This window comes from Hyperolius riggenbachi, chromosome 1 (assembly GCF_040937935.1).
Source record: "Hyperolius riggenbachi isolate aHypRig1 chromosome 1, aHypRig1.pri, whole genome shotgun sequence".
Lineage (NCBI taxonomy): Eukaryota > Metazoa > Chordata > Amphibia > Anura > Hyperoliidae > Hyperolius > Hyperolius riggenbachi.
The window spans coordinates 138845901-138857796 of record NC_090646.1 but is presented as its reverse complement, the minus strand read 5'-3'; the positions used below and the strand labels follow the sequence as shown (position 1 = coordinate 138857796).

Genomic DNA, 11896 nt, shown 5'->3' with positions numbered 1-11896 from the left:
GACAAGACAATATACTGTATACTCTGTACAGCGCTGCGTAAGATGTCAGCGCTATATAAATAATAATAATAATAATATGCCAATAACACTTTCTGCATATATTGAGAATTCTTTTTGTACTACCGCCCTGGTGGAGATGGATAAAGATGTACTGAGAAGTGTATTATACGCAATATTTTGTATTGTATCCATTTCCCACAAGGTGTTTGTTTTTAATTGATTTTAATACCACTGTTTTGTATGAATAAAGATATTGACAATTTATTGTCAGGAAGTGGTGCGGTTTTTCAGGCCTTAGAAAATTTAGAAATACATCATTATAAAACCAAATACAGTTATTAGTTCTGTTTTTAATTTTGGGAGGCGGGTGCGGATGGCCCTCCCCGGCACTGGCCACGCTTGGGGGGGGTCGTCTGCGCCACCCAGCCTCCCCCTCCGGGGTGTCGCTGTGGTCCCTAGGCAGTGAGTGAGCCTGGGGCCCCGCAGCCGGTTGTATGGGGGCATTGGGAAGCCTCCCCGTGGCGCTCCTGGATAGCTATGTAGCATGAACTAATTCCCGCAGGGCAACCGCTTTGCGGTATTGGTTTCTGACCCTGCAAAGTTTGGCATGCGAAAGCAAATGCAATTTTGCATGAGCAATGCCTCATGATAAGCCAATTTAGCCAGATTTGCACAGCCAGACTTGTAAGGGTTAAGTTTGGTGTTGAGCACGCATAAATTTTCTTGTGGTTAACAGTTATTAGTTCAAAACAAGTGTTAAGTACAGAATATTAAAGCCACTGTCCACATTCACTTTTTATATCTCTGTAACTCTGATCATACTTCCAATAATGCAACAGGATATGTCTGAAGTTTTTTTTTTCCTTTTAAATCTGTAAATGGGTTGGCTGTACACTGGTCATTAATCTTACAGATAACATAGTCAAAATCCTAAAAACATTGTCCATTTGTTTGCATACTTCAGTAAGGACATCTCTAAGTTCATTCAAGGGGCCTTATTCACAAAGCTTTTCTGTTAAATTATCTCACCTTATTTATTAACTCACAATTTATCTCTCCTGAAATGACTTACGTCATGATTTACCTCTCCTTATCTAACTCAACTCATGGTGTAGCACTCCTTATTTGACATAACTCATGGTTTAGCTCTCCTTATTTGACATAACTCATGGTTTAGCTCTCCTTATTTGACATAACTCATGGTTTAGCTCTCCTTATTTGACATAACTCATGGTTTAGCTCTCCTTATTTGACATAACTCATGGTTTAGCACTCCTTATTTATCAATAACCTCATGAATTATCTCTCCTTATTTGTTTATGCATTAGCACTTCTTACAGTTAAGGTGAAAAATAAGTAACCTTTGTGAATCAACCCCCCATGCGGTGTTAATTATGTACTCTATTTGTGAATACTGTAAAATTACTCTAAAATGTGTCAACACTTAAATGCTTGCATAACTTGCTGATTTCCTGCCTTCTTTTTATTACCCATGCCCTAATCTCCATTACAGTCTTCACACTATGTAGCGCAACCTCGCTCAGCATCAGGAGAGTTTTTACATCGTTCCAGCACTTGGTTACACCCAGGCTTTAATTGCACAAAGTGTCTTAAGGACAAATGTAAGCTGTAAAAAAAAAATCCTGTGCCAGTGCCAGGACAAAACGATTCTCTGGTCCCCGCCGCAGCTCACTTCCAGTTTTCGTGACTTTAATGTCCCGGGCTACTGCGCCTGCCCAGCTCTGCCCACACGTGTCCTCGCTCCCGCTGACCTTGACGATATATAAGTAAATACTTGTTCTACTTACATAACATATGTATTGTACTGTCCACATTTTGACTTCAGTGGGCCATATGCAATTAACATTTTCGCCTGAGTTTTCTCCTAGGTGATGTTTTTAAACTTGTCAATAAAATGCCCTTTAAACCACCAGAAAGCAAGAAAATACTTAAAATAGTTTTGCTAGTACATTTTCACCTACTTTTTGGTACTTTTTTCATTGCAAATTGCTGAAAAGTTTGTCTAAATAGAAGATGAAAATGTATCTCCTAGAAGAAGGCTCAGGAGAAAAAGTTAATTGCATAGGGGCCAGGGAATTTTATATCCTATGTAATAATTCCCCTGTGTCTCTGCGTCTCCTGTCCCTGTGTCCGTACGTTTGTGCTACCATGCATGTGTCGCACGGACAGCCGTTGGGACAGGGGGAGGATGGGGGCCGGTCAGGCGTGTGACTAACATGTGGTAGTGGCGGTGGTGTGACAGACTTAGAGCCCATTTTTAAAAGCCCTTAGGTCAACTAGTATTAAATAAAAAGAAAACTGTTCCAGGCATTTTCCATCTTTACTGCCTCTGACTGAAGCCAATCCTGATGTAAATTTGTTCTCTTAGAAACTTCACTGTCATATCTAGGTTCCTTTGTAAACACATGTGAGAACAGCAAAGATCGTATTTCAACAGCTTCTGCAGAAGGCTGATGTGTATTTCCCTTCTCAGCCTCATGCCACACTGAATTGCCCCTAGCCAATCAATAAGGAGGAGAAATTTGGGAGGGGAGACAACAAGCTTCCTTCTCCCTGGCAATGTACCAGAAAGGAGCCAGGTTGACTGAGATAAGATTCATTACAGCAGAAACCGTTATGATTATATTGGAATGCTTGCAATGCAGACTGCATGTAGACTACATAATAAACACAGTGCAGTGGGTAAATGGAATTACATTTTGTGGCTGACAATCCCGCTTAAACTGAACATTCTGATACAGAGGACTAAGCCTTCCTATTCAGACACAATACTGATGACAGAGTTGTACCAGGTCGGCATGGATGCATACAAGAGCGAGAGAAAAGAGATCCAAGACTATTTTTTCTGCCAGTCTGAAGTATAGACCACCAGTGAGATGACACTAGGTAAAGGGTGTTTAAAGCCCTGCTGTAAGATTCCTCAGTCGGAAATGGCTTCACCTACTTGGATATTTTCTCTGCCAAGAAAGATCTACCACTGAGTACGTCAAGAAGATTTACTTCAATGAGATCATTATGGCATTACTGCTTTTTGTGAATAAGCCTCAGAGGTGACAGCCGTCATCAGAGTAATTTAAGATAACATAACATCAAAAGAACTAATTTCCCGATTTCCAAATGACATGTAAAAACCATCAGAATAATTATGCGCAGGCCTTTTAAACCGGTAAACCTGAATTTGAAGTTTAATTATGCATGGCAGTTGTGTACCTTGACACGTGTAAATGCAAATTGAAATCTTTGCTTTTCCAAGGCATTCCTGCACTTACATATTTCAGGTTTTTCGAAATTGTCTGTTCTGTTTAACACTTTTCAACTGGATGCGCAGGGTTCATCCGAGAAGAATAACAAACACGGTTTTCATCTGCTACAGCAGAAAATCTGAATTCCACAGTACTCTGAACAATGTTTCTGCTCATTTGACTGCTGGTGGTCTGCTTAGCAATTTACATACACAATGTGCTTTGACTATTTATCATTATAATTGGAAAACCACTGATAACGGTGTAATATGAGATTAAAAATCAATGCTGTGTCCATAAAAAATTCTCATTTAGCTCAAGAAGCCTCCATGCCTAGGGAAATGGTAATAAACAAATAGATGGGTTCAACATGAAAAGGGCAAATTACTTTTTTTTTAATCAAAGGAGTGCAGAAAAGGATTTAAATAGTGTATTTACTAAAGGCATTTGAATAGTAAATGTACATATGGAACACACAAGGAGGCACATCTGGTATTTACTGTGCATTGGCCATTTATATTATTCCTTTATACAGTGCCAACATAGTCAACAGAGCTCTGAAGGCAAATTCCACATTTGTTGTGAAAAATTCAATCTAATCAGTTCAGCTGTAGCCATTGCAAGGTTTCATGCTAAACCTTATCTCGGTATGCGTATTTTGTTTTTATGTGAATATAACTCACAGTCATAACTAAAAGAAACTGGTAGGTAGACAGGAGAGACAACATTTTCTGGCAGTCACTTGATTAGTGTAATATAATAATAATAATTTACTAAAAGACACATTCCACTTTCACTTTTTATAGCTCTGTAGTTCTGATCATACTTCCAATAATGCAACAGGATATGTCTGAAGTTTTTTTTTTCCTTTTAAATCTGTAAATGGGTTGGCTGTACACTGGTCATTAATCTTACAGATAACATAGTAAAAAGCCTAAAAACATTGTCCATACTTCAGTAAGGACATCTCTAAGTTCATTCAAGGGGCACTATTCACAAAGCTTTTCTGTTAAATTATCTCACCTTATTTATTAACTCACAATTTATCTCTCCTGAAATAAGTTAAGTCATGATTTACCTCTCCTTATCTAACTCAACTCATGGTTTAGCTCTCCTTATTTGGCATAACTCATGGTTTAGCTCTCCTTATTTGACATAACTCATGGTTTAGCTCTCCTTATTTGGCATAACTCATGGTTTAGCTCTCCTTATTTGGCATAACTCATGGTTTAGCTCTCCTTATTTGGCATTGTCCATTACCAATCTACCGTATATCCTCAAATATAAGTTGACCTCATGTATAAGTCGACTCCAATATTTGACCCTCTTAAGCTGGAACACCGCGACACAGGACAGGTAATGTATAAATGCACTTTACAGCACATTTACACATTACATACACACACACACACATTGCGGGAACAGCACCGGGGGGTTCGTCGCTTGTACCTATATCGCTCGCCATTACTGCCCCGCACCGGATCAAGCAAGTCGGCCCTACATCTTGCAGCATATCCGATCGACTAATGTGACTAATTTCGGCCCAAAATTGGGCACATTGTCGGTTGGACATGCACTTGGTGGCACCCATTTTCATCCGATTCCGATTATAATAATCAAATGGGTTGGTCAATTGGGCAGGATGTTGTCTGATGTATGGTTAACTTTAATGTATTAGCAGTAACCCACTATTTTATTGTATTGTTAACTGTTGTATTGTTTATTTTGTATTGTTATACCCTTTATGCTATTGTACAATGTCACAGAAGATGTTGGTGCTATACAAATAATAATAATAATAAGGAATTGTGCCATTTACTCTGCAAAGCAATGAAAAAAGGGGGTATAATATTACAGTACCAAGCAGTTTGGCAGAGGGTGAGCCGAATGACGCTGCCGCTAAACTCCCCAGCAGCGTTATATACTTTCCCCCCTCCAAGTTGTAGCAACTCAGAGGGAGATGTGCATCGGGGTCTAGCAACCACCAGAGGCCCGAATTACTGTTACGTAGAGTGCGCAGCAGAACATTGCTGCTATGACGGCGCCCAGCTTTGGTGCTTGGTGGCAGGCGTCGAAATGAACTTATCCGCTGAAAAAATGTGTTGGGTTTCACCGATAATAATGCATAATAATAATATCTAATGACAAGCATAATTTACCTGTATGGGTAACCATGATATTTTGATCGAAAGATGGACAAGAGGAAGCTGAAGAAGAACACCACAAGGCCAAGTCCAACCAGACATATGACTGAAAATCAGAGAGCATACAAGCATCAGCTATACTTATGATATGCATAATGTTCATTTAAAATTCTAAATATTTTTTGTTCAAAAGCCCTTATGCAAGTCTTTTCTTTCATTTGAGAATACAACTGTATAATAACTTTACAAAACTAACATCACATTACAGTTTACAGTTTTAGGATAAAACATTAATAATAATATAGGGTCAAAGAAAAAGAGCCAAATTCTGAAAATGAAACTTTTTGGTGGTTCTTGAGCATTGATCAGATCGTGGTATAAGCTCCAGCCCTATACATCCTGTAGTCATATTGTGAGAGACTGTATACTAATTAAAATAACACTTCTGTCTCGCAGTGTTTATTTCACTAGAGAAATAAGTGAGTGGGGTACATCATAAATTTGAAGCCTTTTTTATTAGTGCAGGTTGGTTGAGTATCAGGAGGCTGAGTTAGTCAAATGTCTATATGAATTCTATACATTAGTGTCTAGAGAAAGTTGTTAGGTGTCACTCAGGAACAACAGCTCCACAGGCGTGGTCATTTCTAGAATTTCCAAAAAATCAAAATGGCAGCCTTCGTAAAAAAAGATTCTGCAGCTCAGGTAGCAGCATAGTGAGTTGACACTGTGCAGTAACATGATGTTGTTTAGATATGTAAACCAAGTCAAAAAGTTAAAATAATGGAAATAGTGACATAATAATGGAAAGAGTGACATAATTTTCAAAGGATTTCCAACAAACTTCCAAAAAAAAAAAAGAAGAAAAATACAGGAGACACAAAGAGCCTAACATAGTGTAGTAGTTTGTAATATACAAATTGATATAGAATAAAATAGAAGGGGTACCCACAAACCTTCTGTCACCATCCCCTAACACCAACCAGGACCTCCTCTCCATGACCCGGCATCATGTATGTACTCCTTTAACATGCCGCCGTGTCATGGAGAAAGGGTGTCGGTTTTTGGGCATGAAGACTGAAGGACATGCAGGGAACACATTGGCCAGGCATGTGAATCGTGAGTATGCTCTGCTGCAAGTCCTCTGAAGGGGCTCGAGGGGAGCACTATTAATAAGGGGGAGATCTGTGGGGGGCCTGTCAGCCGGCCATACTCTGTGACAGTTCCAAAGATTTTTTATTGATTTTATCTTGAAATCTATTAAAAACTTATTTGCAGTGAGTGTCAGGAATAGATTCCTTTCTGATCAGATTTCAGTCAAAGTGGGATCTATCTTTAGGGCATGCCGAGTCAGTGTATGGCCATCTTAAGTGTGAAATCATCAGAGGAACTCAACCATTGCTTTTGCACTCAAAAAATCTACACAGGGGACCCAAACTCTATAGCATACAATGAAAACTTTTCATTCTACATTTAAATGCTGTAGAAATCAGGTGTTAAATGCTGTAGAAAAGAGGTGTTTGTTTATTTAGCTACACCAGAGTGTAATTACTTACAGAGTAGCTGCTGCTCTGCCTGTACAGGAAAAGACAGATGCTTTAACCCTTTCTGTGCTCCCTGTAAGTTAATCCACTTAAATTTTCAGGTTTTTTTTTTAGGATTTTTGTAAATTGTTAAAAAGATTTGTTTTTCCCTAATGGTTATCACACAGTGCCTTATCTTTTATAAAAGAGATGAAATTCTGAGTTTAGATCCCCTTTAAGTTCATTTACACTTTATGGTAAGCGTAGATCTTAACTTTATATTTTCATAAATTGCGTTTTTTAACAAACCAAAATGAACCGATTTTGTTTATTAAAGATGACACTGCCCATGAAACAAGCCAGAGAGAAATGACTGCACTAAGAAATATGAATTGGTTGGCTTCCAGACTGTTCATGTAAGTTGCAGTTTTCCCCAGCTGGCTGATTGCGGTCCCGCTGTTCCTGGGTGCGTCTCGGTGACATGATGAAGCACACTGACACATTCACTGGTTTGAGCTATGGCTTGATGTTGAACTGCTTACAGTAGCGCTATTTTTAGAGCAACACAATAAGCATAAGTAATTCAGCAGAAAATGAAAGATGCATCAAAACAGATCCCATTATTTTCACATGGGATAAATGCTCCGGAGTGGTGGATGCAGGCGGAAAGCGCTGCCCACGACAATACGTGGCATAGTTTAAGATGGGATTAGTTCCTTAATTCAACTCACCATCTATGCTAGATGTATTATCCTTCACAAAATAATGTTTGATTGAAAGGCTTAGCTAAAAGTAAGTGCTTCCATCTCCATAGTAATGAGGTTAGTGTAGAAGATACTGGAAATGCCATTTCACATTGACTTTTACAGTCAATTCATTGTGTCCCCGTTAGACCTAAGGTTATTCATGACCCTCATTAGCCACATTTAGCTTCAGAACTAGGTAAATTTGAACCTAGATGTTACTGTAAGTCTCTGGTACTATTATTCTGCCAAAACTGACATTTTTAAAGCAAACCTTAAGTGAAAATAAACTTATGAGATAATGAATTGTGTGCAGTAGTAAAGCTAAGAATAGAATTAGTAGCAAAAAAAGTCTCATGTTGTTTTCCAGTATTGGAAGAGTTAAAAAACTTCAGTTGTTAGCTATGCAAAAGAGCCTCTCTGAGCTCTTTGACCTACTTGGGTCGAATACAATCCTGCTTTCTAAAGCACATAAGCTGTCTCTCACCGTTTCTTTGCGGTTTGAGAATTTTTTTTTTTTGTTTCAGGAAAATTCAAAGGGTCATTATTTTGCGTACATATAATTAAGCCACTGAGAGATATGGGTGCAGGGTAAAATGGCTCACCCTGCTCGTGCAAAAGTCCTGGCGGCGTTAATTACTATTCCCCCTCCAGGTCATCATTGATAGTGGGGAAAGATGTCATTCAGCTTCCAGCTATTGCTGTCGGCCGCATTACAGTATTTTTATAGTAATTTGCGCTCCGTCTTTTGACGGCACCCAAATTACTCACTGAGCGCAGCTATAGCGCTGGCTGCGCCCAAATCTCAGGCGCTGATTTTACAGCACTTACATTATTTCACATTCACATTTTTACAGCACTTACATTATTTCACATTAGTGTGGTTTCTAAACTGCAAATATGACAGAATGATGCAATGTTATAAACAAACAAACCAAAAAAACTATATAACTGAAAATAAAAACATATGACTCTTTTCTTTGCTAGTTGTGTGTAGTCCGGTATTAGTCATGGAGAGAATCTGGAGACATAACAACAAAAGTTGTTTAGGTGATACCTTCAATAACTAACTAATAACTAACTGTACAAGATTTCTTTGCAAGCTTTTGAAACTTTAAAGGATGCCAGAGGTGAGGTGACATGTGACATGATGAGATAGACATGTGTATATACAGTGCCTAGCACACAAATTCTTATGCTGTGTTCCTTTTTTTCTTTCTCTGCCTGAAAGAGTTAAACATCAGGTATGTAAGTGGCAGTTCCTGTCTGAGCCAGGACAGGGTCACACTACAGCGTGACCCTCGCTGATAAGAAATTACAACTATAAAACACTTTCCTAGCAGAAAATGGCTTCTGAGAGCAGGGAAGAGATATAAAGGGTCAATAATTCATAGAGTTTAGCTCTGACATACTTCAATAAATGTGTCATTGAGCAAAAACAATAAAACAGTAAAAACTTAAAAAGTAGATTTAAATATAAAATAAATCTGTGGAATATCTTTAAAAGTCATGGATAGATACAATTGTTTATTTCATTAGTTTATTTTCACCTCGGATGTTCTTTAACCACCCTGGTGCTACACTCAAATTGCCAGCGTGGCGTGCGGACAGTTTTTTTTTTCTTCTGAATCATTGTAGCTAACTTTCAGTTAGCTACATGATTCACCACTAGAGGGCGCATCTGCCCATGTAGTCTGATCGCCGCCGGCTTTTACAGCAAGCAGAAAATCCCGTTGTAAATGGGATTTTCTGCTTGGCTTCCCTCGTCGCCATGGCGACGATCGGGATGACGTCATCGATGACGCAATGATTGGCCAGGCTGTGCAAGGGGTCTGGGCGGGGGGAGGCTCCCTTACGCCGCCGGTAGCGGCGAATCGCGATCGTACTCCACACGCAGCTAGCAAAGTGCTTGCTGCGTGTATGAAAAAAAATTATCAAAATCAGCCCACAGGGGCCGGAGATATCCACTGTGGCGGTAATGGACGAGCTGAGCTTGTCATTACCGCTAAGGTGGTTAAAGGGACTCCAAGCACCTCTCATGGGTCCTTTAAAGAGGCTCCATCCAGTACTGCAAAGTACTTCAAAGATGCATACCTTTCTGTACCGTGTGTTGCCCTCTTTCATTTGATGTCTGAATCACCATTCTACACCAAATAGTTTTCATTCGATTTCAATGTAAAAATCGTGGCTGCCATCTTGGCTATGTTATAACTTCCGGTCACCCCTGTCTTCTCTGTTAGAGAAGTGCATCACTGAATGAAGCAGCAAGAGGAAGTGACACACATGGTCATTGCAAGAGGCTCCTCCAGAGGGGTCATAGCATGACTTTGTTTGAAGTCGTCTGACTTAAAGGCATGCCCATGAAAGGTGCTTGGAGTCCCTTTCAATTTCTTCTTCAGGCATGTTTCAGAACTGGATCAGAACCGGAAAGCTGTATTTTTGAAGAAGAAAACTTTTAAATGAAATATTCGTAACTCATTTACTGTACAACTACCTTCTTGAGCTGCTGCAGAAGGAGGACAATTATTGTCATTTCAAAATACCTAATATTCTTTGTGAATGGATTCCAATGAATTCATATCATATTATATAATGCTTGAACTTAGGACTGTGATGCAAATTTTCCTTGGCTTGAATAAATGTATTAACACACTTTAGAAGAAAGAAAACAAAATCAGCTAAATGGTCTTACCCAGCACCTATAATACCAGACAAAGCCATAAAGTATTTAAAACGAATAAACCAAGTACGGTAATAAAACTACATCTATAAAATATCCAGAATGACTCACTTCTTCTTTTTCCAACGTCTCCCTTTGAGGTTGCTGCTTCATTGAGGAGAACCATCCCCATGGTGATAGCTGCATCTAAAACTGTTGTTAAGGAAATGTAACTATGCTAATTTGCTTTTCAAGTAAAACATTTGATACAAAGGAAACTATTCAAACAAGCAGTAAAATGAGCGTTGCAGGAACACACATTTTTTTTTAGGTTTCATATATATTGTTTTAGAACTATGTAAAGCAGTATTACTGTCTTACATAACATACATTAATTACCTGTCTCCGGGCCATGCAGTAAGTAGGAGCTTACACTCAACTATTTGCCAGCCCGTGTCGTCTCTCTGCTGCCGGTTGCTTCTTCCTGTCTCCTCTCTCCCGGCAGGGGTGCAGCTAAGGTTCTGGTGCTCCCAAGCAGCCCACAACTTGAGGCCCCACCACCCCCTCCATGAATGAAGTGGCGTGGGGGAAAAAGGGTTAAGGTGCCATCACTGAAGAAAGCGGCGCGAACGCTGTGAAAAAGTGGGCGTCGCCAAACCATGATGTGGGTGGAGCCAAATAATAGCAAAATACTGGTAGTCTGGTAGTCCCCGGTTAACATATAGAATAGGGTACAGGTGGTGCCCTCAGTATAGGTAGTGAGCTATAGGTACTGCAGAATAGGTTGCCAGGTACAGGTGTGCCCTCGGTATAGGTAGCAAGCTATAGGTGCTGCAGTATATAGGTAGCAATGTACAGGTGGTGCCCTCAGTAATAAGTAGCGAACCATAAGTACTGCAGTATAGGTAGCCAGATACATGTGGTGCCGTCAGTATAGGTAGCAAGCTATAGGTGCTGCAGTATAGCTGCAGTATAGGTAGCCAGGATACAGGTGGTGGCTCAGTATAGATTGCGAGCTACAGTATATGTACTAATGTATATGTAGCCAGGTACATGTGGTACCCTCAGTATAGCTAACGAGCTATAGTTACTGCAGTATAGGTAACCAGGTACATGTGAGGCCCCAGTATAGATAGCGATCTATAGGTGCCCAGTATAGGTAGCCAGGTGCATGAGGTGCCCTCAGTATAGCTAGCGAGCTATAGTTACTGCAGTATACGTAATATGTACATGTATTTTGCATACAGTTTATATTAGGAGGGGGAGGGAAGGGAGTGAAAAGTTGGGGATGACAGTGTTGTGGAACTACAGTGAAGCATATGACAACTCACAGTGCCCAGGGACACACTTGTATTCAGTCCTGCCTACCTGTCACAGCCAAGCTCTTATGTCCTCTATACTGTGTGTCTGACATTGTTCTGCAAGTCAATCTGGCAGAGGTTAACCTTCCTGGCTGTAAACCCGAACGTAGTTCGGGGTAAGTCGCGCAGGAGGTTTTCTCAGGCCCTGCTGGGCCGATTTGCTTAATTTTTTTTTTTTTGCTGAATGTAGCTAGCACTTTGCTAGC

At 39.9% G+C, this 11896-nt stretch overlaps 1 protein-coding gene across 1 annotated transcript in view; it reads right to left on the bottom strand.

Moving 5' to 3' along the window:
- TUSC3 (tumor suppressor candidate 3) overlaps nucleotides 1-11896 on the bottom strand; it is a 331289-nt gene that overhangs the window by 3295 nt on the left and 316098 nt on the right. Inside the window, exons 8-9 of the mRNA XM_068268622.1 lie at nucleotides 10462-10536; nucleotides 5423-5513 (exon numbers count right to left, since the gene is read on the bottom strand). Of these exons, the coding sequence (XP_068124723.1) occupies nucleotides 5423-5513; nucleotides 10462-10536 (166 nt within the window). The remainder of the gene's footprint in view (nucleotides 1-5422; nucleotides 5514-10461; nucleotides 10537-11896) is intronic.